The sequence below is a fragment of the Ptychodera flava genome, chromosome 22 (genome assembly GCF_041260155.1).
Source record: "Ptychodera flava strain L36383 chromosome 22, AS_Pfla_20210202, whole genome shotgun sequence".
NCBI lineage: Eukaryota > Metazoa > Hemichordata > Enteropneusta > Ptychoderidae > Ptychodera > Ptychodera flava.
Window position 1 is genome coordinate 3,719,276 of NC_091949.1, and position 26,737 is coordinate 3,746,012.

Consider the following 26,737-nt stretch of genomic DNA (forward strand, 5'->3'; position numbering starts at 1 on the left):
TTTCACAAGAAGGCAATCATGTTAGAGTTTAAATGACATATCATTAAAATTCAAATGTGATATATCTTATCTTTCAGATCAAATGGCACTGTTAGACTCCCTGCATCGGTTGACAAATAGTCGAAATTTGGTGTTTGGTCCAGGAAACTATGAACAAGATTTCATTGGTTGTTTGTGCCATTGTTTGTTTTGTCTTACCGATCAAATAAGGTACTGTCCTGTTCAGCTGTGTTTTGGCATTTATATCACTGACAGTATGTGAATTGTCTTTCTTTGAAACAGTTAAAAATTCTTTAATCTATCAAATGAAAGCTTAAGTTTTACCAACCATGCCTCTTTAAAACTTTCACTAATATGTAGCAAGACTGTGAGAATGGCATTGGAGACATTTAATCATCTCCACTAGCTTTCATCTTGCTTCAAATATGATTTTCATATTCCTACCTGAACAGTTTGAATGCAGGCTCCCTATCATCATCAACCACTGAGGTTGGCAGTAACAGGACAACATTGTGGCATGTTGGTGTGACAGATGAAGACACTGATACAACACTAACATCATCAACTACTGAAAGTAGTACTTCACAGGAAGGACAACTCTTGGTTAGAAACGCAGCAAAGAGAGTCTGGGATGAACTCATGACTTGCAAAAAATCTGTGAGTTTTTTGCAAAACCTATGTTTACCAAGTTATACTGATTTTTTCTAATTTTATCATGGATATTCTGCTGACTTGTTGGTATTCAGCAGAGAATTATGAATTATGAGCATTAATGTTTAAATTGATATCTTTAGAGAATAGCAATGTTTAACATACACGATTGAGATACTACTTTTCAAACAAATTATTAAAATCTTTGAATGACATTAAAGCAAATACTTTTGTTGTCTTCATCAATGTCTGATTTTATTTCAACTTTGCATATTTCTGTGAGCTGGTTCTCGAAATAAATGTTATTATTATTATTTTCAAAACAGTTGATCTTGTTGTGTAAAGATGAACATAGAATGATGCAGATGATACTCTTCAGAATTTCCATCTACATTCTAAATTCAATCATTCACAGACTGCTTGGTTTTAACTCTGACTCAACCTCTGTGAGAGTCGCATTCTTTCTGATCAGTTCATCTCTATGATGTGAGTTAACAGCCCACAACTTTTTACGTTGTTTTGTTACTTCAATCAAAGACAGTGTGTATGAGAAATGCATAGATACTGCGACATAAGTTATACCTGCTATGAAGACCACCGCTGGTAACTCTCAGAAAAATTATCATTTTATGTACTTATAAGATACAGCAGTATTGCGTTTTCATGTAACAGATGCATACTGTTTACTGAACACAAAACTGAGGTGTGTGAAATCTAATGTTTTCATAGCCAGTAATATTTTCTCCTTATCAAAATTGCTGTATTTTATCATGTATTTCATTGTATAACAGGTGATTGAAGATATCTTCAAAGTCACCTTACCACAAAGCATGCCAATCAGTAACAATGGGTAAGTTGAATTTTGTTTCAGTTGTGGTTTGTTTTTATGAAAACAGTTCATAGTTTTATCCACCAACAACTCGGGTGTCATCCCATCATTAAATTAAAAGATACTTTCCTATATCAGAGGCATTATACATATAAGTGTTATCATATCGGTATAAATATTTCAATCATTTTACCATCAAGGCCTCTTTTATTCTGTCTTCACTGATTATCATGTCAGATCTTGTTTTCTGTGAAACATGCAGCCTACCTTGTCAACTCTTAGTAAGCAAAAAGCAAGAGTACAGATTTTCAGTGAAATATTCAAGCTAGTAGCCAGTTTACTGGTATATGGACATTGCTAGCTACTAGGCAGTCAGGTGACACCCATATCTATATCTCAACTTTACAAATTTACAGAGATACATGTAGACTTAGCATGACCATTTCTTGGCCGTAATATTTTGTTTGAAAAGAATAAAGCATTTTTATTTGTCACTTTTATTCATTTAAATCAATTCAACATTTGAGATTGCAGATGAATTTTTGAGCAAATGACAAACATTTCTTTATTTGCCATACAAGTATGAGTAACCTTGCCATGCTTACACACTATTTGTTGAAGGAAAAGGTGTAAAAATTATCAGGTACGATTTGAGATCTATAAAATAACAGAAACGTTGGAATGGCACAGTGTACAAGTCAAAGTATACTTCAACCAATAGATGACAGAAGTGAAATATCAAATAATTCAAATAATTAGGTTGTTATCAGTCAGTAAAGTTCCATTTTTTCATTTTTCTCTGAATACTCATATCATTTCATTTGTAGATCTCCTGCCAGGCAGGTTCATACAGTTGATCTTAACATAGCACGGTAAGTGTACATCATATCACATTTACTGTAAGTCACGCGTTGTCCAAGTCAGTATAACAGGGACTTTTCACAGACCATACAACTCTGTGTAAGATGCATGTATAAACACATAAGTCTGTTTCTATAAGAGTCTCCTCACATGTTCTTGGTTCATCTCAAGTGACATAATTCAGTATTAAGGTTTGAAGGAGGTGACAATTATCATCATCAACCACCAATCTTTTCTTACATGATCTATTCAAAACACCAATGCATTATTTCAATAAATTATAGCAGGTATGTAATTGTGATTCAAATTATTTATCATCAGCCCCTATGACCTTAAGAGTCCAGTTGGCTCTCTCAAAGTATTAATAAATACAAATATGAATAGTAAATTTAGGAAAAATCAAAATAGGCGCTGAGTAATATGAATAGTAAATTTAGGAAAAATCAAAATAGGCGCTGAGACTGCAAACTTTGTATTCGTTATCAAGTGGAGTATTCTATCAATTAGACTTTGTTTCATGTTTTATCACATAACAAGTCACATAATGGGTCACACGATTGAGCTGACCCTAGAATGATATGATAGCAACCATGATTTGCCTTTTATAGCAATGTTTGCAATCTGATTGGTCTGAAAAGTTCCTGAACAACCTTCAATTTTAAAAAGTGGTTAACTTGTTGCAGAAGAACATAACAACTACGTGCCCTAATAAGACGGTAACACTGCAAGAAATGCAGTGAAACAGAATTCACATCAGATAATCCTTTCAGGTCCAGCTTTCTGGTAACTTACAAGAAGTACCTCTCTATATACCACAGGAGTAATAGCATAAAAAAGAATAAGTTACTTTATGTCATAATGAACTTTATGAATAAGTCATTCCAGAACACAGTGTTGCACACGATATGTGTGTAATGAAGTATTCAAGCCACATACAAAAACATAACATAAAACATTGCAACTGTCTTTTTGTAAATATTCATTCGTTGTCATTTTCAACAGTAAGCAACTCTTTGCTAATTTTCAACAACAGCCCCTGTAATTATTGGTTTAGATACATTGACATGTTCTATATCTTCACAAGATTGTACATGAAAACTGGAAAACAGTTTGAACTAATCCAATCCTATTACTAATCATGTCCATGACTTTACAGCGCAAATATTACAAACAGTAAACAATCTCTTCAGTGCAAGTTCTCAGGATCTTCTTTGATGGCCGTGATCTGCACATGTCTATCAGTAAACAAAACTAATGTCAGTAATTTGAATTTGTTTCCATTACAGACCAGCCATGTCTGAACAGGCTTCAAAAATGTGGAGTAATTTGTTGGCAGGTGAAAAAAGAAGAGATATCACACAACAAAATCAATCGGTATGTATAACCTGCTCACCCCAATGCATTGTGAATGGGTCCACACTCACTATTGTTAACAATGGGGTTTGACCAAACCATGGTGGTGAAAGGGTAAACTTGTATGCGGTTCATTTTATAATAACACTATCTTGGTCAGTTACACGTACATGTATATAACTTTCATTTTGGAAGCTCTTTTTAACAATGGTAATATACTTTTGTGTGTATCAAGGATACCAGAATATAATTACTGTAGTTTAGGGTGCATTTAAAATTTGTTAAAGTTACCTTTTAATGTTGAGAGCTTGATGAAGTAATTTTTGTCAAAGTTGCTTCAAATGAAAGACACAGCACCAAACATAGAATAGGCAAACATTTCAACATACAGACAAGTATAATGGGTGTGAGAAGTAGATTCAAGACATTATGCACATCAATGGTAGAAAACTGACAACAACACTATTGTATAATTCCATTCTTTGACATGTATCCTTTCATTTTGAACTGTCTATTCAGAAACTAGGCAAAGTTAGCAGTGGCTTACAGAAATTGACAAGAGCTGGTAGAAGCAGAAAGGACACACAATCTGTGAAACACAGCCTTTCAACGATACAGGTATGTAAACTTTTATAAATTTGGAAAAACACAAATATCAATCTGTGTTAACATGTGTTAGATCAAAAAATGACTAGTGGAATGAATTTTTCAACAAATTTAATACTCATAATTGTGTAAGGCATCCACACAGAGTTGTACTGGAGAGACCTAAAAGTACACTATAAGTACCCCATGGATGTATGTGTATATGCTACTTATACATGTGGATGTGTCTAGTTTCCAATCATTGTGTTGTTCAGAACCAAAGGTCACACTGTCCATTTAATTTTCCAGATATTGTAACAATCAGTGAAAATTAACGGAAAGAATGACTTTAGCCTCAGAAAATATACCAAAATTATTATCAAATTACTCATACACATAGTATGAATTGGTACATCAAATTTGTAATGGTATTCTGAGCATAAAACTTGCAAACAATTCACAAAATGTACCTTGAAGCTTTGCAGGCCTGTTTTAATGACATTATCTCTTCTGAAATCACATGATCATATAGCAAATCATAATTGTCTCACTGTGTGTTTCATGTATGCATACTCATGAAATGTCACTGATTATACTTTTCAACAATTTTGTTTACATTTTGTTTTCTTCCATACTTCACTACACTGAATTTTATAGCAGTAACATGTACATATCAAAATATAGGTTGACTTGAAAATGGACAGCATTTGTAGATAACTGTGTGTAGCTTCACTGTCATCTGCATATTTACCAAGGTGTTCACTGTGTTTCAGGAAGCCAACATGTGGATGTTTACACACACAGGAATTGTCCGAGATCTTGTAATCCTTCAATATGAACAATACCAACAGGTAAATCTCCCGACTACATCAATAGTTTAAAGTTTAATATTGCTGTTTAGGTCAGCAATGGTTGAAAGCCATTTCAAGAAATACTCCGCGTGCAATTCTGTGTTTAACTCAGTTTCAGTTGGCCTGTTTCCTCAAAGATGGGCTCTGTATGTAAGATTGTGTTTTTTTCTTCCTTGTCTTCTTTTACATTTCTGAAATGATATTTCTGAGAATGGAAGTTACTGTAACGTTCATCCTGAGGGTCTTTACCAATATGAACTAAATTGTTTGCATAAATTTAAATGTTATGAAATGATTAATCATGGACTCCATGATAAACCTATTGAGAGCAGCCATCATTGGTTACACAGGGTTCATTCACTCAATAGGTTAGTTATCTGATTCACAAGATACTGAATGAAGAACTGCAAATGTAGGTAACCGTACATGAATGGATATTATACAGTCTATTTTGAACTGAATGAACCTACCTGCGGTGTAACACCCACAATTGTTTATAATGGTTTAGAGGTGTTTCCAAATGCCGTGTGCCAGCAATATTACAGATGACTTTGTGATTTGGAATAATTGCAGTACCTTTGAAATCATTTCAACATCATGCAACCAGTCTTATTTAATGCTAGCCTTTGTTTTAGAATGAGCAAAAGCCTTATTCACAAGTCATAAACATGACATCAGTAATTTGATAATTGTACTGTAATTAGCGAAAAATAAGGTTGTCCAGTGCCAACAGTGTATCTGGGTTGACATAGTACATGCAATACAAATCACATCCCCTGTAGAGGGCGCTGTGATGAAATAAGTGAATTCATGCTAGAGGCCATGCAATAGATGTAGTAAGTGTCTTACAAGTAGGGATCAAAATGGTGTTATATCTGTGTCCTGTCAATCTGTATTCAATGGAATGTGTTTGTGTTCATACACAGAGCCAGCAATACATGCAGCGGTATATTTATGAACAATGGAGACAGACAGAGACAGAATTGACTCGTGAGAGAGGACTGTGGGGACCAGCTACAGGATCTAGACTGGATAAATGGATGTTAGATATGACTGAAGGACCATGCAGAATGAGGAAGAAAATGGAACCAAATGATTTGTTTTATGTGTTGTATCCATACAAAGCTGAGCAAGAAACCACTACTGGGGTGAGTTACACTATCAATGTGAAACATGTAAGATTTTGTTGTTATGAAATTGTCACATGAAGAAGATGTTGACTGCAAACTCTTGCAAGATGCAATGATGTCAGTCCAACCAAACAAACAAACAATCAGTGACAAGAAACTGTTGACATTCTGTGCAGTAAACAAATCTTGCAACACACCTGAAAGAAAATCTGATCAGAGAGTTTTCACAGATTTTTTTCCAAACATGCAAGTACAGTTCCACACAATGCTAAGCTAATGACATATTGCTGCAAATTGGATTACATGTTGGTCATTTGCTGTCACAGCCAGTGTTTATTATAAACTTTGATTGTATTCATGGCTTAGAAGATTAAGTGATCCCTTTGAATTGGACTAGGCACCTTTATTTTCTAGTATTTTTACTCCTGTAGAATAGTACTTCTTACAATCAACACTTTTTGTGATAACATATCATTTCTCTTTTATGATAGAAACCATCAAAGTATCGGATTGCAATCAGTAAAGACAGCAAAGAGTACTACCAAAGACTTCAGAAACTGAAATCACAGCATATAGTGGATACAGAAGTATCTGAACAACCATTGACAGACACTGATAGTGTTCAAGATATGGATATCACAGAGGATGATGCAAGTAGGTTATGTTTCCTCAATGTAACATTTGGTGGAAATGTCAGAAAATGACAACATTTTTATGTTGTTACGCTGCTGGATATCTCAACTTATTCTAGAGACACTCACTTTTGATTTGTCTCAATATTTACAACAAACACACATTTCTTATGAGAAACATGGCAGAGAAGTTTGAGGAATGGTTTACTGTGCTCATCCATTCATGATCAGAGCCTTAACTTATATTTTAGTTTATAAAGAATCAGTTTAAGGGCTTATAGCATCAAAGATGTCATATCCATTGAGTCAGGTAGATGGATAATGCCCTGACCGTCACTTCATATGCTTTCTTGCCGTTAAATAGTAATTCAAAGTAAACTATTCTGTTGTTAGTCATATGGTCATCATATTACAATGATTTTCAATTTTGAATTTCAAAGATAGCCAGTATCAAAATAATTTATTGAACTTTCACAAAATAAACAGATTTCATCGCTGCCAATTCAGATAGAAAACATTTTGCATGATTTCCAAGAAGCCAAAGGTAGTTCACCATACCTTTCATTACTCAATTTAGGATAAAAGTGTATTTATATGTTTCAAAGTGTACAAATATTCAGATTCATAAAATACATGATGTTACAGACATTTATAAAATTATTGAAATGTAGGGAGTATCGATAAACATAAGTAAACAGATGCTATGTTGTCTAACGTAGGTACAGGAAGTGTGGACTTGAGACCAGTGTGTTTGTTGTCAAGGCAAGGAAGTTTTAAGTCACCGTCAGAGAAATCAGACAAAGATGATGATGACGCTGAATCTACAACTTCTGTGGAAACTGATACTTCCAATGATGGAGAGAAACCTGACAACCAAACTGTTTTGAGATTGTTAGAGGAAGGTGAAAAGGTAATGTTTTGATCACTACACTGCTTATTTTGTTTGAAAAAATGGAGAAAGAAGCAAAGTCTTTAAATTTGACTGACACCGTGGTCTTTCAAGTACAGAATGTTGGTATGAAATCAGATGTAATTTCAATGTTACAGCTATGAAATAGCTTAGAGTTAAGTACATCTGCCAATGCATTTCCATTGAGTACAGTTATTGTTACGGCTATTGAAACAGTCGATTTTACAAAATCTAAATTTAACACAAACGTTGAAAATTTGAAAATTCTAGATTATTGGAGACAGCGTAAATCGGACATTTTTGAAATTCAAGTTAATATATCACTCATGACAGTTACAGTATAGACGTAGTAAGAGATTTTACTGTAATAGATTTTGGTATTTCTTTGAAACAAATTTAAGTCATCTCTGTGACCCCATCAGATTGCAGACTTTTACAGTGATTTTGTGTTATTTGTATTTTTTTTTTCGTCATCTGATGACATAAATATACAAATATACAATATACAATACACAAATTATAGAATGGCTTTGCATACAAAGATGTGAAATGATCCTGTAAAGCAGCTCACCAACATGTCGTAAAGAATTTTGAAATTAAGTCATTAGTCTTCCACTTCCATGTTTCAATTGGGCTTTACCACTTTCCTATCAAATATCTGTCATTTACTCCTCTGTCTTATATCACAATGAAGACAACCTCTTTCATCGTTCAGTTTACACACTTTGTTCATGGAATTAAATATTACCATGCACATCTTTACACTCATTTGAATATTTCTGTTGACTTTGTAGATCCGGCATATGTTTCGATGTGCCAGAATACAAGGCTTGGACACCTCGGAAGGATTACTTTTATTCTGCAAAGAACATTTCTACATCGTTGATGGCTTTACTTTGCTTTCAACAAGAGAGATATGTGATATTGACATGATAGCACCGGGGTGAGTTTACTATGGTTCTTCAACATTGCAATAGTCATGAATTTTTCTAAAAGCTTTCTTGTTTCAATCATTAAATGTCAATTTTCCCGTTTGGTTGATTCATTTGATTTGTTGGTTCTGTTCTAAAATTTGTGAACTTTTCAATGTAGTATTGTTAAATCTATATTTTGATGATCAGATTGTAGCCTTATCGAAGTGTCGGATATACAGTGACATGACAATTTGATGTTTACAGACACCAAGACCCTATTGTACCTAGAGGTACTTCCAAGAGAACTGCTCAGAAGAGATTTGTCAGTAAATTTACTTATGAAGATATTCGAGAAGTCCACAAAAGAAGATATCTTCTCCAGGTTAGTTATAGGAATATTCCCTTTGAGTATTTTATTTCAATAATCAATAATTTGATACAGTAGAATCTCTGTTGAAATGAATGTATACTGTACCTATTCAAGTTATTAATTCTAATAAAAGGTTACAAAAATTATAATCCTGTGTAGCAGTGGAGAGAGAGGCCTTCCAGTATTTTTGTTTAAAATACTTTCTAAGCTTGTACAACACAAATAAGACAAAAGTCTGCCATCATAGAAAAAATCCACCCGTGATTTCAATTTGAAGAGAGCAACCATAGCTTGTTTCATCTGACTGATCAAACTTCAAAATGGAAAGCCAAATAAAGTTAAATATTAAAAGTACATCAATTCATTTTAATGGAAATGAATAAATTTCAAATTCTATCAAGATCATTGTATACAGACATACAATTTGTCAATTTTTCCTCTTTCAGCCAATTGCTATTGAAGTTTTCTCATCGGATGGTAGAAATTTCTTACTGGCATTTCCAAGAAGGGTTAGAAACAAAGTGTATTCCAGATTTATTGCTGAGGCTACAGGTTTGACAGACAATGCTAGCCAGTCAGTGTCTGGTCAGAAAAGAAATGCTCAAGTAGAAGTTGGGTAAGTATGGTATAGATCCATATGTCTATACTGCCCTTTGATAGTGTGTGCCAGTGTTGGAACTTACAGTGCCCATGTAAACCTTATCATATTGCCAATTGTGCTTGTAATCAATAAATAATGACCAAATAAACCTTACTGCAGGACAATGAGGAAAGCTTCCATTAACCTGAATTGAAAGGAAATGCACTGTGTGAATTACTGTTCACAATGATGTTTGCTTCATTCAGTTAACAGGATAGAACATTGAAAATGCAAAATTTTGACGTTCCTGCATATTTCTATGTGCTGATACAATGAGGAATGTATATATAATGCACCTGGAAGGTAGGGGGGTGTATAGACTCTACAAAATCACAAAGTTTCAGAGCTGTATTTGAAATTGTCAACTTAGGCTGTATAGAAATTTGCAATGAGATATGTTACATTATTCAAGAGCCCTTGAGTGGTATTATTTTATATGAATGAAGCCCAACAGTTCTTCAGAAATTGAAATATCCCTAAAAGGAGTTGAATGTATAGTGATTGTCCTTGACAGACTACTGTCACCCAGATAGAACTTTCAATACCTCATCTACATTCCAAAATAAAGTTACATGTACCTTTGCAAAGCACTTTTTTAGTACCATGGTGTATGTTCTTGTAAGTTAGGAAGTCAGATTGTAGGGTAAAGTTGCAGGTACTGAAAGATAGCTTTTTTGAAAAAAAAAAATCGCTATTGTGTAGAGATTATGTATCTGAGTGAAGGGGACCTGTTACATGTAATAAATGGAAGAAGTTTTTGGTGACTTCTTTCATTTTACAGCTTATGTCTACATATCTGTGCTGCTTGTAGTAAGGTTATGTGTTTGTACCAATGCTCTCTAATTTTGAGTATTGATACTCAACCCAAATGGTACATTTGTTGCAGGTCTGGTCTATTCAGTAGTCTTATGGGAGAAAAATCCGTCACACAAAGGTGGGAGGTAAGTGGCAATAATGTCGATTTCACTTGTGTGATATTTAATTACCATCTACCATAAATGTACTGTATCACTTTCCATTTGCTGAACATGAACATTTGGTACATGGACTTCTCTGTCACCAGCAATTGGCTGAACATTTTGACACTGTGTTTGCACTGTAATATGATCACCTTTATGTTTTGTTCATGATTAATAAATTACAGAATGAATGTTTATTGTTCAGTTTTTCCTTGTGGTCATAAAGTTACACAAGTCATCTGTTGTTTTTGAGTCATGTCTGTATTCTGGTAAAAATTTACTCCATGTAGACTTATTGAAAGTTTACTTGACACATGTTGCTGTGTTATCTATAGGTACATCTGAACAGCTTTGATTTCCTTTGAATTCATAATGGTAAAGATTTCAAAGTATGATGTGGTACATGAACAGTGATTGAAATATTATCTTTGTATGATTTCTTCCAATTTCACTCTAAGCTGCTGCAAGCTAAAAATGAGGTTTATAATGTGTTTGTTGTAATTGTGTTGAAGCATTAAGAATTCAGTTTGTTAACCAGTCCCAGGCTTCATCTATTCTGTCTGTATGCATATTTCTAACCATGTTGGCAACACCTATGACCGTAATCTTTCAACTCAGAAACCAGAGGAAAAGCTGATGTGTAATATGACAATAATACAATTTGATTTATCTTTCAGCGTGGTGAACTGAGTAACTTTCAGTACTTGATGCATCTCAACACGCTAGCAGGTAGATCTTACAATGATCTGATGCAGTATCCAGTTTTCCCATGGATTCTTGCAGATTATGACTCTGAGGTAAGTCAGATAATGAGTTTACATCAAACATCAAGCCACCATGCAGCCAAGATTCCCAACTAGCAAGAAATGGATCCATCACGGAATTCATATCTGGGTTTTGTGTGGAGATAATATTTTGGATGGTACAAACAAATGTTGTCAGCATGTATGGTGTTATCAGCATGTATGGTGTTATCAGCATGTATGGTGTTATCAGCATGTATGGTGTTATAAGCATGTATGGTGTTATCAGCATGTATGGTGTTATCAGCATGTATGGTGTTACTAGCATGTATGGTGTTATCAGCATGTATGGTGTTATCAGCATGTATGGAGTTATAAGCATGTATGGAGTTATTAGCATGTATGGTGTTATCAGCATGTATGGTGTTATTAGCATGTATGGTGTTATCAGCATGTATGGAGTTATTAGCATGTATGGTGTTATCAGCATGTATGGTGTTATCAGCATGTATGGTGTTACTAGGATGTACGTGTTATCAGCATGTATGGTGTTATCAGCATGTATGGTGTTATCAGCATGTATGGTGTTATCTGCATGTATGGTGTTATTAGCATGTATGGTGTTATTAGCATGTATGGAGAAATATCAAGTATCATGACATGATTCATAAATGAATTGTATAGATGAATGGGCTGATCTTTCTTTGTAGGAACTGGATTTGACTGACAGCAAGACATTCAGAGACTTGTCTAAACCAATGGGTGCTCAGACTGAAGATAGACTCAAGCAATTTGAAAAACGGTTCAGAGATTGGGAAGATCCTATCGGTAAGAAGTGTACATGACATGATCAGTCAATTGCTCGACAATTCATTCTCGTAGTGTCAAGAGTCTTTTCCAGAGATATCCACAGCCCTTTCAATAACCAATTGCTATGTTATCAGTCAGTCTCTTTTTCCATTGTTTCAATGATTGATGATTTCATGAGCCTTTGAAAACCATGGTAACAAGTGTTGTGAAATGTAAAATACAAGAACTCGTCCATTCTCTATTACTGCTATTATATTAACTAAGCAGGGCTTTCTTTGTGTAGTAAAATGGCATTTTGGAAAGCAATTTGCTTTCTCCCAGTGCCAATCTACCATATCATGGGCTGTCAAAAGAAGCTGTACTTATCATGTGATATTGCATGAATTTTCAATAAGTTTTCAATGTCAGAGTTGTCAAAGTTTGAAATGTAAGAACACCATCAGAAATGTCTCCAGAACCTCTCTGAAATGGTACAAACAGTATTATTAAAGATGTAAATCTAGGTGAAACACCTCCATACCATATTACGGAACACACTATTCAGAACCTCTCTGAAATGGTACAAACAGTATTATTAATGATCATTTGTATATTTTGTTGTAAATCTAGGTGAAACACCTCCATACCATTACGGAACACACTATTCTTCAGCCATGATTGTTGCATCTTATCTTGTCAGAATGGAACCATTCTCTCAACATTTCTTGAGACTGCAGGTATGCAAGGCAACTTTTATTTTGAAAAAGGTTTCATTTTTAAGTCCAGTGTTTCAAAAGGAGTGAGAAAATGCCACTCCTCAAATGACATCAGAAAACAGTCATTAGATATATGTCATCGATATCAGATTACCAATGATTTAAAAAGTTGTACAGTTTGTTTTTGTGAAATGATTAGAAAACTCTGATTTATTCTTGATTCTTTATTCCCAGGGCGGTCATTTTGATTTGGCTGATAGAATGTTCCACAGTGTCAGGGAAGGTTGGCTGTCAGCTTCCAAACACAATATGGCTGATGTCAAGGAGCTCATCCCAGAGTTTTTCTACTTGCCAGAATTTCTAGGCAACCATAACAATTTTGATCTTGGTACTAAACAAAGTGGTGTAAGTCTGGGTGATGTTGTTCTGCCACCATGGGCAAAGTGTGACCCACGGGAGTTCATTCGAGTTCACAGAGAGGTGAGTCTAGACAGCATGGTATTTCCAAAACAATATCCAATTAAATATAACATACTTCAACTTGTATTGAAGAGACAGAAATGCATATTTCTAGTGTGATTTTGCATGTAATGAGTTGTTGTGAAGGATGGAATCAAGGAACTACTGCACTGTACTTTTGCTCAATGAGACTGCACACTAGTAGAGGACAGTTTTGGTCATGTTAGCAGTGTTGTCCTTAGAAGCCTGGTGCCGGGTAAATAACCCGCCTGTTTTGCATTTTTTCCTGGCTACTTTTAACGTAATTAGATTATTTTTATAGACCTATTAATTTCAAGATCGCACTGCTAGCTATTAGACGGCACACGTACGATTAGCAGTTTCACGATCCCTTTCACCACTTTGAACTGCACAAACATAAAACAGTTTCTAAATACTCATTTGTGGCTTTTTGAGCCCGATCTTTTACTTGTTAAATAGTGTGATTGGCTGATGGACGCGCCTATGATGTTACCTTTGTTACGAGCAGCGTGATTGGTTTGATTAGTATGAAGGTCATCTTAGGTCATCTTTAACTTGTTAATGATGGCGTCAAGATTGGGCTTTCATTGGGAAAAAATATTCCGTTGGCAAGGTGCCAGTGGCCGACGCCACATTTCTCTTCACTCTATACAGGCATTGGAATGTAACATTACTGTATTACACTCTATACAGGCATTGGAATGTAACATTACTGTATTACACTCTATACAGGCATTGGAATGTAACATTACTGTATTACACTCTATACAGGCATTGGAATGTAACATTACTGTATTACACTCTATACAGGCATTGGAATGTAACATTACTGTATTACACTCTATACAGGCATTGGAATGTAACATTACTGTATTACACTCTATACAGGCATTGGAATGTAACATTACTGTATTACACTCTATACAGGCATTGGAATGTAACATGACTGTATTACACTCTATACAGGCATTGGAATGTAACATTACTGTATTACACTCTATACAGGCATTGGAATGTAACATTACTGTATTACACTCTATACAGGCATTGGAATGTAACATTACTGTATTACACTCTATACAGGCATTGGAATGTAACATTACTGTATTACACTCTATACAGGCATTGGAATGTAACATTACTGTATTACACTCTATACAGGCATTGGAATGTGACTATGTCAGTGCTCATCTACATGAATGGATTGATCTCATATTTGGTTACAAACAAAACGGTCCAGCAGCTGAAGAAGCTGTCAATGTATTTCATCATCTATTCTATGAAGGCAATGTAGATATCTATAATATTGATGATCCACTCAAGAAAAATGCAACTATTGGCTTCATCAATAACTTTGGACAAATACCAAAACAGGTAAATGAAAATGTTACATTGAGGTACACTATATGTGTTGGTTAACTTCTGACACTAATCTGCAAGTATGTATGTAATTGACATTATGTGTAAAACTTACATTTACAAGCCTAAGCTCATTATTTATAACAGTTTCTTAATGTCAAAAGTTATTTAATTAAAATTGCCAAAGCAAATTACAAATGCCAAACTTCTTTACTGTAAATATCAGACTGATGTTTTCAAAGTTAGTCTGTTTTTGCAGAGAAAGATATTTTCACAAAGAGACAGTATACATTTATATTTGTGTGTACATCTGTGTATCTCATTGCGTGTATGTTTCAATATGTTAACTCAGTCTATCTCATGTTATCACTGTGTGTCTCTGTTTCAACTGCTTTAAATTCAGACAGTGTTTTTCATCTTATGAGGTGTGCAATCCAGAAAAAGTGTATTTCTTTGAAATTTGCCACAGAGACACTGCACTATCATGGTATCAAATGCAGTATGAATTGTAAATAATTTACATGATTTTCAGGTCTATGGAATCTTGCGTAATGTTTTGTATTCTATTTGTGTCCTTGTTTGGTGTACTTGTTTTCAATCTGTAGTATGTACAGTATGCTGATCCAAATGAAGAGATTTAGCCTTGTTAGGATATTTGTGTGACTTTTGTCTGCCAGTTTGACCACAAACTTTGGTCATTGCTGTGGAAATATATCTGTTGAATTATATCAGTATATTCCAGCACTTTTCATCGCATGATATCTTGAACATTAACTGTTTAACCAAGATAATTCATGTTGTCTATTTTACTATCTCTATTTAACCAAGATAATTCATGTTGTCTATTTGTCTATCTCTATTTAACCAAAATAATTCATGTTGTCTATTTTACTATCTCTATTTAACCAAGATAATTCATGTTGTCTATTTTACTATCTCTATTTAACCAAGATAATTCATGTTGTCTATTTGTCTATCTCTAGCTGTTCAAGAGACCACACCCTCCACGTAGGATATTCAACCGTATTGGTGACAGCAGTGGTTCAACCATTGTCTCAATGGATAGGTTGTTCTTCAATAATCTGGACAATCTCAAACCATCAATGCAACCTATCAAAGGTTTGATTGCTTGCTACCTTCAAATATTGAAAAACTTTGTTTGAGAATGTTGTGTTGATTCCCCATATGTATTGTAAAGTTAATGTTTTATGTGTGGCAGTGATCGGATGTGAAAGTGAAATACTCATACAACTTGAAAAACAATTTGTCTCAGTTTGTGAATGTGTAAGAATGTAGAAATAAAGTATTTAAAAACTAAATAACAAACGATAAAGATTCAATGTAGTCACTGTGCATACAAATGCTGGTATATGGGATATAACTCAACTGGACAGTTCCCTTTATTGAAGAATCAAAAGTGTAGTCATCAGCTGTCCATTATCAGAGTTACTTTTCAGACTTGACAAGACTGATTTGTTTATAAACTTACCACAAGTACATTGGATAACCTAATAATATATCAATGTCATTGATGGCTTTTTAACGTGATCTCACATCCCTTTTAATTCAAGACATGGCTGGAAGTTCAGGGATTCGTATGTATGTTTGTGTCAGTAAACTCCCATATATTTATTGTTTATATTTCAGAGTTGAAAATGAGTGTAGGTCAGATAATTCCCACAGAGAGATCAGTTTTAGCTGTGGAGCCAAATAAAGTATTGATTCCACCATCTTACAGTCGCTATGTGGCATGGGGATATGCAGATCTGAGTCTCAGAATGGGTGGTTATGACTCTGAGAAGGTGTGTATCCTTTACTTCTCTTTATTATGTACTTTGTCAAGCAGACAACTCAACTCTGTTGATGAAACAAACATGGTTCAAATAATGCAGTTTTTTTCTTAGCATTATAATTGAAAGTGTCCATCTTGTTGCTTTGAAGTTTGGTATACAGTTCCTCAGGTATGATCAAAAACACTACCAATAATTTGCCTTGGAGGATAGTTTGACATGTCAGTGGAACAATCATCTTTTTACAAAATGGCCAAAAAGATTGGCGTAACATTTGATTTGTGAATATCTGCTATTGTTCAGCAGACTGTAGCATGCAAATCTAAATGAAATAATCAGTCATTTATCTGAAAATCATTTATGATAAAAAATTATCAGAATTGAATGTACTCATCATCAGAATATCAATATGAAATAGCATCTGATTATTTATTCCATTGTTAGAATCATTACAGCAGTGCTGTGTCAGATGTTTTGTCATTTGTTTTGAAAAAAATGACATTTTCGGTTACTTTTACCAAATCTCGAAACACTAAGCAATATTGTTTATCAGGTAAGTTCAGGTAATTTTAGCAACATTGCAGTTCTTGACATCGCTGATGTGCCCATATTTGCAATCAGTTTCATATACTAAATCACAGGTAGGGCTGAATGTTGATTTTGTATCTGCAAATCTCACCACCAGATATTGTATTGTACATGTATGTGTATGTCTGCTTCCTACCATAAAGCTACTGACAATAATTCTCTGTATTGTTACTGTACAATTTCCATACCAGGCTCACACAGTGTTTGAAGGTACTCATTGTGGAGAGAGATTCTGTGCTGTACGTCCAAATTCTAAATACCTACTGACAATAATTCTCTGTATTGTTATTGTACAATTTCCATACCAGGCTCACACAGTGTTTGAAGGTACTCATTGTGGAGAAATATTCTGTGCTGTATGTCCAAATTCTAAATACCTAGTGACAGGAGGAACAAGCACCGTAAGTCAAGTATTGTACATTTATTATCAAATAATAGGATCAGGTATGATTTATATAAACATACTATTTTGTACTTGGCTAACAGTTATTCACACTGATTTTAAGCAGATTGAACATCATATTGTATGTATGTCAATCAGAAAGTTAGTTTTATCATAATGGTATCACTCATGTGTCTTGTCATATATTCAATTTATTCAATTTAATTTGAGAACACCTACACCATAGTTTTGCAACATATGGAGCATGCTATTTGTAATGCTGATATTGTAATACAGTTGGTAAGGCTTCGTCTATCAGCAACAAGCATTGCTACTCTGCACACTTCAGTCCAGCAGAGTTTTATGGTTAATACGATGTTATTGACTCAATCTCATTTTGCTTATAACAAAATCAAAGTGTTCTGCGCCAGTATTGTTGCTCCGATTTTGTCTTTCCCAATGTCATGTACAATTTCATAAAGTTGGTTGTTATCCAGTGCCATTACTTACTTAATTTATGTGATTTCACACACTTTGACTAATAGTACATATTTGAAATAGAAATAACGTTATTTCATCAGTTTTCATGTTTATATTTTTATATCACACTTCAAAGGAAGAGGAACAGATGTGAATAGGACAATTCAATTTATATGAATAAATCAACTAAGAACAATGTAGCTTTTTGTTGTCTTTAGGTGAATTGATTTAATATTTACTTGTAAATAACTCAGCATATTACATTTGTTACTTGATTCAAGGTTGTCCATGTTTGGCAATTGATGATAACCAAAGAGAAATCAAGACAACTTGAATTAAAACAGGTAAGTCTTTCCAAACTAATCTAATGAAATTTTTTGGAATTCCTCAATTAACACAATCCTAACTGACTTGTCTTGGTGTGAATTGACCAGACTAGGCTAGACTTGACTTGATGTAACTTGATATAACTGGACTACATTTACATGTAGACCAGGCTAGAACAAAACATTAGACTTGACTTGATGTGAATTGACGAGATTAGACTAGACTTCACTTGATATAACTTGATCTGATTTGACCTGATCAAGCTAGAATAAACACTACACTAGTCTTGATTTGATTTGACTTGACCAGACTAGACTAGACCTGACTAGACTTGGTGTAACTAGATGGGACTTGACATTACTAGGCTAGACTAACCAGGCTAGACTTGATTGAACTAGCTTAACGTAGTTGGATATGACCTGACCGGACGTTATGTTACAACATGTGGCTTGACCAGACTTGACTAGCCCAGACTAAACCTGATTTTATGTAACATATGTGACTTGATCAAACCAGACTAGATTTGATATTGTGTACCTGATATGACTTGATCAGACAAGACTTGACTTGATATGACTTGATCAGACAAGACTTGACTTGATATGACTTGATCAGACAAGACTTGACTTGATATGACTTGATCAGACAAGACTTGACTTGATATGACTTGATCAGACAAGACTTGAGTTGATATGACTTGATCAAACCAGACTAGATTTGATATTGTGTACCTGATATGACTTGATCAGACAAGACTTGACTTGATATGACTTGATCAGACAAGACTTGACTTGATATGACTTGATCAGACAAGACTTGAGTTGATATGACTTGATCAGACAAGACTTGACTTGATATGACTTGATCAAACCAGACTAGATTTGATATTGTGTACCTGATACGACTTGATCAAACCAGACTTGACGTGTGACTTGATCTAGCATGACTAGACTAGAGTTGACATGATGTGATTTGACCACATCAGACCAGACTAAACTTGATTTGATGCTTATTTGCACTGAATGGCATAAGTATTGCTTTAAAATCATTTGGTCATTTCTTGCAGTCATTGTATGGCCATGATGAGGCGGTGACATGTTTGGCAGCGTCATCATCATACAGCATCATTGTAAGTGGATCAAGAGATAAAACATGCATGGTCTGGGATTTAAACAAGCTGGTCTTTGTTCGACAACTCAGAAACCATGCTGCACCAGTAGCTGCTATTGCTATCAACAATCTTACAGTAAGTTTTCAACAATCACTTTACACAGGTGTACGTAGTATTGTTCTAAATGAGGGCATGTACTACTGTACTGTTCCATGCAGTACAGTGACTGTGTTCAGAATGTATTCATACTCCCTGGATCAGATTACATGGATGCCAGAGGTGACTGTCCATTGTTGGAACTTATAGTTCAGTTGGTCATTGAAATACAAACTTACCATATAGTCCTCATTTTGCCATCTCTCTGGTGAGATAGGTGCATTATTACAACGTAACTAATGACCTTTGGTATTAAAAGAAAATACAAAAATGCAATATCACTTTAAAGTAAAGCAAAATACTATATGAATCAAAAATTTGAACATCCACACCAATGTTTTGTCAATGCATTGGTAAGCTTACCATAATAGGTTTGGAAGGTATTTTTGTGTACACATTGTTGATGGGAATTTCATATTACTTTAGAATGTTTCAAAATGTATGTTTCTACATTTTGTTAATGATTTGCTCTGTATACAGGGTGATATTGTGACATGTGCTGGCACATTTCTGTATATTTGGAGTATTAATGGTGATCTTGTGGCAAGTGTCAATACATCAACTGGTCGAGATCAACAGATATTATGTTGTGCAGTTTCAGAGGTGAGTGCTCATTTCAAAGTCATTCATTCTGGCTGTTGCAATTGCAATACAAATATAACACAGAGTATAGTGAAATGGAGGAGAAAAATTTATAGCCTTCCAGACGTCTTTGAAATGAGCTTTCATATTTTCAACATATTCATCTCTATGCTAGATCTGTTCACATTCTTACTGTTATATAGGGATGAAGTAATTAACAGAATCTTAGAACAGATTAGCTGCAGTCAAACTACCTCTTTGACCTCAATAAAATTCAGCACTTTTGACCAGTTTATTTCTGTGATCTGTATCTTCATTCGTGATGAAATAAATTTCGTAAAATCTGCAAGTTTCAAGTTATTTCCAGTAGAAATGTTACATTGTAGTTGCGCCTAAGTCTGAATATTGACAGTTAACATGCCACTGAATTTAAGATTTTACCAGTCTGAAATCACCTGAAGCCAAACAACCATTTGGCTGACATTTGATACAAAGATGGTTTTGCAATCCTTGTAAGTGAGACTAGCAAGGGTCATATAGACAGTGGTTGATTCAGGGAAATGACCGTTATCAGTGCTGCAGATTGAAATTTGATTGAGATATGCCCTGTAGTAAGAGGGATTGATAAATGCCACATTTCCTTTGAAACAATTTAAGGTTTGCTACAGTCTACCACTGCCTGGTTTGTGACTGGTGATGATGAGATAACTGACTGGTGATGATGAGATATTTGTGGACTGAATATCAGTGTGTAGTTTCAAAATATGTAGAATAAAACTGACATTTGATTGGTTATTGGTAGAGGCCTTGCCTGCTCAATACAGGCCTTCTACAAATATTTTTAAGTAGCCTGACTGATTGTACAGCAAAAAAACATACAGTGCACTTGCCAAGACTTCCCATGGTCTGTATACATTTTCCCTGATCAACTCTGGTATTTCTTTCATTGCAGCTAGTTGAATGGGATCCTGCTAATGTTATAGTGACTGGCTCAAGTGATGGCGTAATTAGGGTGAGTTGTTACTCATTTACTCATTTGAGTTGTTACTCATTTGTCGCTTTGGGTCAATCTTGACGGGTGCGGCTAGCTGGCAGGGTACGCTTACCCATTCCGGACACCTGGTACCACCACTATTTTGTGGTTCAAGATGGCCCCATTGCCTTTGTCATCATCTATATGTTCCTTGGACCTGGTAAATTTCACAGTTTACCTTGAATGATAACGATTATTGGATCTGATTTGATGTCTATTACAACAAGTACCAATAATGTGACATTTTTCCTTGTCACTTTGATCATTCAATGGGTTTTACACTGTAAACATCATCCTCCATAGTGTGTAATTTGTATAGGACCTTTCTGATTAATAATAACTCAAATGGTTTCCATAGCAATGAATACTTTGCATTTCTATTTGCTGTATTTGCATGTATATGTAATCACAGGAGTTCTCATTGTCAGTTTTGTTGTCTGTACATCTGTGTGTATGGATCACCTCAATGTCTGTGTGTGTGTAGATATTTCAGCTGTGAAAGAAAGACAAGAAATATCAGGGACTGTGGTACAATATGCCAAACACTTGATGTCGTGTCAGATTCAATGATACAGTGTAGTTACAATATGGTATCTTACAATGATATAATGTGATAATGTTCTTCAAATACCAGATGTGGGGAATTGAATTTGTACAAGTTCCTGCAGAACCTCATCAGAAAAGCTTAACTGGAGAGAATAAGAATGATGAAGAAGAGTTTCAGTCAAGCAGAAATTTACCCAACAGTTTGATTGGCTGCAAGCAAGAATCAATAGACAGTAGTATATCTGAAGCTGAAACCAAGAGTATGGAGAGTGTTAACATTACAAGTGAACAGCCCACACCAGCAAATACCTGCTTGACAACACCTAGTGCTGATAATCAGTCTATATCCAGTATTTCTGATGACATTGTAGCTGATATCCAAATAGACTTGGCTGATAGAGACAGCTGCCTACCTGTGGATACACTTTATTCAGGCTCAGAACGTAAATCATCCAATGATGATAACACAAGCCAACAATTCAAAGACACAGAGTTAAAGGATCCACAAGGACAAGGACCCCTTAGCCAACCTGTTGAACAGCATGAATTAGAACTGAAACTGGAGGAAATAAGCAATAAGCCTGTCTCTATAAACTACACTGCTGATGAAAATGTGCTACCAACTGGACCAAGTACAAACACTGAACAGTCAAATGTCTCAAGTTTGGAAGTTGTTGACAGGGCAAGACCAGAGTCACCTGCAAGTGACTCGGGATCATTTGTTGTAATCACAGAGACAGATGCAATGGATATTCCAGTTGAAGGCAAAAGATTGTCAAGACAAGACACCGGACCTAAAGCATCACATAAAAATAAACTCAAACCAGGTTTGTAATTTCAAATGAAAGAGATTTTCCTGACTTGAGATTCAAAAGCAACTTAAAACAGTGTGTGAATTGTTTGAACAAACTATTGATCATAATACACAATAACATCCTGTACATTTATATGGCTGATTTCACTATTATCTACATAAGTAAGTACTTTATTATTCCATTGTTGGCTTGATAACAAATCGAGAAAGATGTAAACAAGGAAGAATTTGCAAACAACATCCACATGTAAAATTGAAGGCATTACCAGTAGGGAGTTTACAAAACTGAGTTACAAAGCCAGCAATTAATACCCCTAGGAACTGACTTTTCAACTTTACAAGATGATTTTGAAAGTCCAAAATAAGTCATTAAATGGTTGATTTTGTTTGTATGCCAGGTTTCAAGTGGGAGAGACAACTTATATTCCGCAGCAAATTAACAATGCACACTGCTTATGAGAGGAAAGATAATAGCTCTCCAGCATCTGTCACTGCCTTGGCTATTTCCAAGTAAGTAGTACTGTTACTATACATCATTAGCTAATCTACCTCATTTGTTCTGGATAATCAGCTCCATAAAATGTTATACAACACAAGCTTTGCTGTAAGATTATACAACTGACTTGCTTTGTAATAAATTTCTCTAAAGTCATAAATAGAAATTTATTGGAAGATTCATCCAAAATCATTTCTCAAGCTACCTTGATCAGATTGTTTAATATCAATATCACATTATCAGCTTTCACATTTCAAGTTTATGTTCAAGGGCAAACAAGTCTGGCTCACAAAATGTTCATAGAATATACATGTAGGGATTTTCTTTGTATTCATTTGGTATTATATTAGAAGTATGGTACTAAATGGCTCCATGCTGACCATGGACATCATTTTTTGACGTAGGAGATGAAGGCCAAATTAGCATATTTCAACAAAGTCTTAACTGTTAATTTTGGCTTTATTCTCAGTCTTGCCAATAAATTACAGTTTAACGGTCAGGGCATCGCCCTTTATTGTTTAAATACACAAAGGGCAATATTTGAAACCTGCTGACATTTTTATATCTCCTACACCTTAAAAATGTCATGCACTTTAGTAATTACAAATTTAAGCAGATAAAACACAAGATTCTTTTTCATCTCTTCTACCCATATATAATATTTCATAAGATGATTTTGTTACAAATGCATTTCATTATTATTTGATATCTAAATCTTACAGAGATCATGGCAATTGTTTGATATCTAAATCTTACAGAGATCATGGCAAATTGTTTGATATCTAAATCTTGCAGAGATCATGGCAAATTGTTTGATATCTAAATCTTGCAGAGATCATGGCAAATTGTTTGTTGGAGACGATAGAGGGCGTGTATTCAGTTGGACAGTGTCAGATCAACCAGGGAGGACAGCGGCTGACCATTGGATCAAGATGAAGGTGGTGATAGCTGTGTTGCCTGCAATATCAAATTTTCATTCTCTGAGAGACGACATCATTGCAGAAATTGTGGACAGCTTTTTTGTTCAAAGTAAGTGAAGACAGGTTATTACTTAATGATATACTGTCACCTGTTCCAATTTTGCCACAGTTACCATGGAAAGAGAAAATTTAACCAATCACAGATTTTAAGCGGGTGGCCGCTTTTTAAAAACAGCGCCCTCACATGGACATTTTGAATACCAAGGAACGCCCCTTTGACCATATATGGACATATTTAGATTACAGGTGATTGTATACCTTAATGTACCTGTTTCTTATCAGCAGAAGTGTTTCATTAATGCTGCATCATATCAATACACAAGATGAACTCCAGGATCTGATACAGCATAGACGATATGGATTATTAGTCCCCACGGACACCGTCCGGGGGGACTTATAGGTTTGGTCATGTCCGTGCGTGCGTGCGTCCGTCCGTGCGTCCGTCCGTTCACGCAGATATCTCAGAGATGCCTGGAGCGATTTCATTCAAACTTGGTACAAGGATTACTTCATATGTCATACAGATGCACATCGATTTGTTTCGTGATACGATCCAATATGGCTGCCAGGCAGCCATTTTATTACGATTTTTTCATGTACAGAGCAACAACTCAGGCATGTTTCAACTGATTTTATTCAAAGTTGATACAAGGACATTGACCAATGTCATAGATATGCACTTCAATTTTTTTGGTGATACGATCCAATATGGCCGCCGTGCGGCCATTTTGTTACGATTTTTTCATGTACAGAGCCATAATTCAGGCGTATCTCAATTGATTTTATTCAAAGTTGGTACAAGGACATTGACCTATGTCATACATATGCACGTCAATTTGTTTTGCGATACGATCCAATATGGCCGCCAGGCGGCCATTTTATTATGATTTTTTCATGTACAGAGCCATTACTCAGGCATGTTTCAACAGAATTTATTCAAAGTTGGTACAAGGACATTGACCAATGTCATAGCTATGCACATCAATTTGTTTTGTGATACGATCCAATATGGCCGCTATGCGGCCATTTTGTTACGATTTTTTCATGTACAGAGCCATTACTCAGGCATATCTCAACCGATTTTATTCAAACTTGGTACAAGGACATTGACCTATGTCATACACATGCACATTGATTTGTTTTGTAATACGATCCAATATGGCCGCCGTGTGGCCATTTTATTGCGTTTTTTCATGTCCAGAACCATAACTCAGACATGTATCAAGCGATTTTATTCAAAGTTGGTAAAAGGAGATTGACCAATGTCATACATATGCACGTTAATTTGTTTTGTGATACGATTGGTCATACATATGCACGTTAATTTGTTTTGTGATACGATTCAATATAGCTGCTGTGCGGCCATTTTGTTCTGATTTTTTCATGTCCTGAACTCAGACATGTATCAAGCGAATTTATTCAAAAGTATTTTATCACAGTATTTTTATCACAGACCTAATGAAGAGGACTCTATCCTCTCTGAGGACCTGTAATCAAAGTACCCATTAACAAGTGGGGACTGTGTCATCAACGATGACTTGTATTCAATGGAACTTCTATAAGATCAATTTAGCCACCTAAACCATCTGTATTCTTCAAAGTGCTTCAATTTTTGATGTCAGAAACATGGCATGATTTGCAGACAGCAGTAGACATTCTGTTTGTTTACTTCCAATTGTTTACTTGCAAGTCACAGCTGTGACAAGGGTGCTTTTTAATTTGCACATCTCATCATTTACCTAAAATATATCAACTGATATTTTATGGTAAACGTTTCACGGATTGAACAATATGGTCATTGAGATAATGATAAGGTGTTTTTATAATTTTTGATTTTACACTGCTTGTCATGTACTTGTCAGTTGGTGACATCACAAGGGGTAAACAAATAGGACATTGTTGTCAAAAACAGGACACTTGATATCACTTGGCGCATGACTTGTAATTTTGAACCCTGATACAGCTAATACTGCATTTTAATCTTTAACAATTTGGACATAAAAAATTACATAAGCTTTGTATTTCTCCCCTTCCAGGTGTAGTCGCTTTGAGACAGAAATCAGTCGATTGCGTATTGTCAAACCTGTAAGAGTTTGTCAAGCTTGTTACAACATACTGAAAGCAGAGCAAGCTACACAGACATCTCAGAGGAACTAAACAAAGATCAGTAATCAACTGCCTTCCAACTTTTCATTGTAATGAAAAATCAAGATATGATGCTATCAAAACATGAAGGGGAGTCTTCCATTATTTACATTGATTTGTTTTTTTCATGAGCTATTTATTTCTTTTTGACAGGGTCTTGAAATGTTACTTGACTTTGCTATTGAAACACTTTATTGTGAGTCCAGGTAGAATGTCATCAATGTAGAGTAGACACAATACAGACTGTTATGAAGGGAGTATTCACTGTGCTAAGGGACATGTATGTACTACCAGCATTGTGTTAGTAACTGGAGCTCTAAGGGTCACTTCACTTGTTAAGTTCTCTGAAACTTCAAGTTATGAAAGTTTGAGTCAACAAAAATGGTTAACTTTTGGCGCATATTACAGGGATCATGTGTGAAAGCCATTTCCTAGTTTTATGATGGAAAAAAGGTTGGAAATTACATGATTTGAATTGTAATAATGATGGCAAAAAGTTTGAAATTACATGATTTGAATTATAAAAATGATGGAA

General features: G+C 35.0%; 1 protein-coding gene across 1 annotated transcript in view; it reads left to right on the forward strand.

Moving 5' to 3' along the window:
• Nucleotides 1-26,361, forward strand: part of LOC139122477 (WD repeat and FYVE domain-containing protein 3-like) — a 74,034-nt gene extending 47,673 nt beyond the window's left edge. Inside the window, 31 exon segments of the mRNA XM_070687874.1 lie at nucleotides 78-210; nucleotides 453-657; nucleotides 1,443-1,501; nucleotides 2,308-2,352; nucleotides 3,628-3,715; nucleotides 4,214-4,312; nucleotides 5,053-5,130; nucleotides 6,057-6,278; nucleotides 6,752-6,914; nucleotides 7,612-7,802; nucleotides 8,597-8,745; nucleotides 8,981-9,098; nucleotides 9,533-9,702; nucleotides 10,613-10,667; nucleotides 11,363-11,482; nucleotides 12,139-12,256; nucleotides 12,848-12,954; nucleotides 13,168-13,413; nucleotides 14,575-14,787; nucleotides 15,756-15,891; nucleotides 16,420-16,574; nucleotides 17,459-17,551; nucleotides 18,294-18,356; nucleotides 19,406-19,585; nucleotides 20,087-20,209; nucleotides 21,141-21,200; nucleotides 21,856-22,594; nucleotides 22,980-23,091; nucleotides 23,910-24,004; nucleotides 24,007-24,106; nucleotides 26,094-26,361. Of these exon segments, the coding sequence (XP_070543975.1) occupies nucleotides 78-210; nucleotides 453-657; nucleotides 1,443-1,501; nucleotides 2,308-2,352; nucleotides 3,628-3,715; nucleotides 4,214-4,312; nucleotides 5,053-5,130; nucleotides 6,057-6,278; nucleotides 6,752-6,914; nucleotides 7,612-7,802; nucleotides 8,597-8,745; nucleotides 8,981-9,098; nucleotides 9,533-9,702; nucleotides 10,613-10,667; nucleotides 11,363-11,482; nucleotides 12,139-12,256; nucleotides 12,848-12,954; nucleotides 13,168-13,413; nucleotides 14,575-14,787; nucleotides 15,756-15,891; nucleotides 16,420-16,574; nucleotides 17,459-17,551; nucleotides 18,294-18,356; nucleotides 19,406-19,585; nucleotides 20,087-20,209; nucleotides 21,141-21,200; nucleotides 21,856-22,594; nucleotides 22,980-23,091; nucleotides 23,910-24,004; nucleotides 24,007-24,106; nucleotides 26,094-26,214 (4,556 nt within the window). The 3' untranslated portion in view covers nucleotides 26,215-26,361.
• The last annotated feature ends 376 nt before the right edge of the window (nucleotides 26,362-26,737 follow it).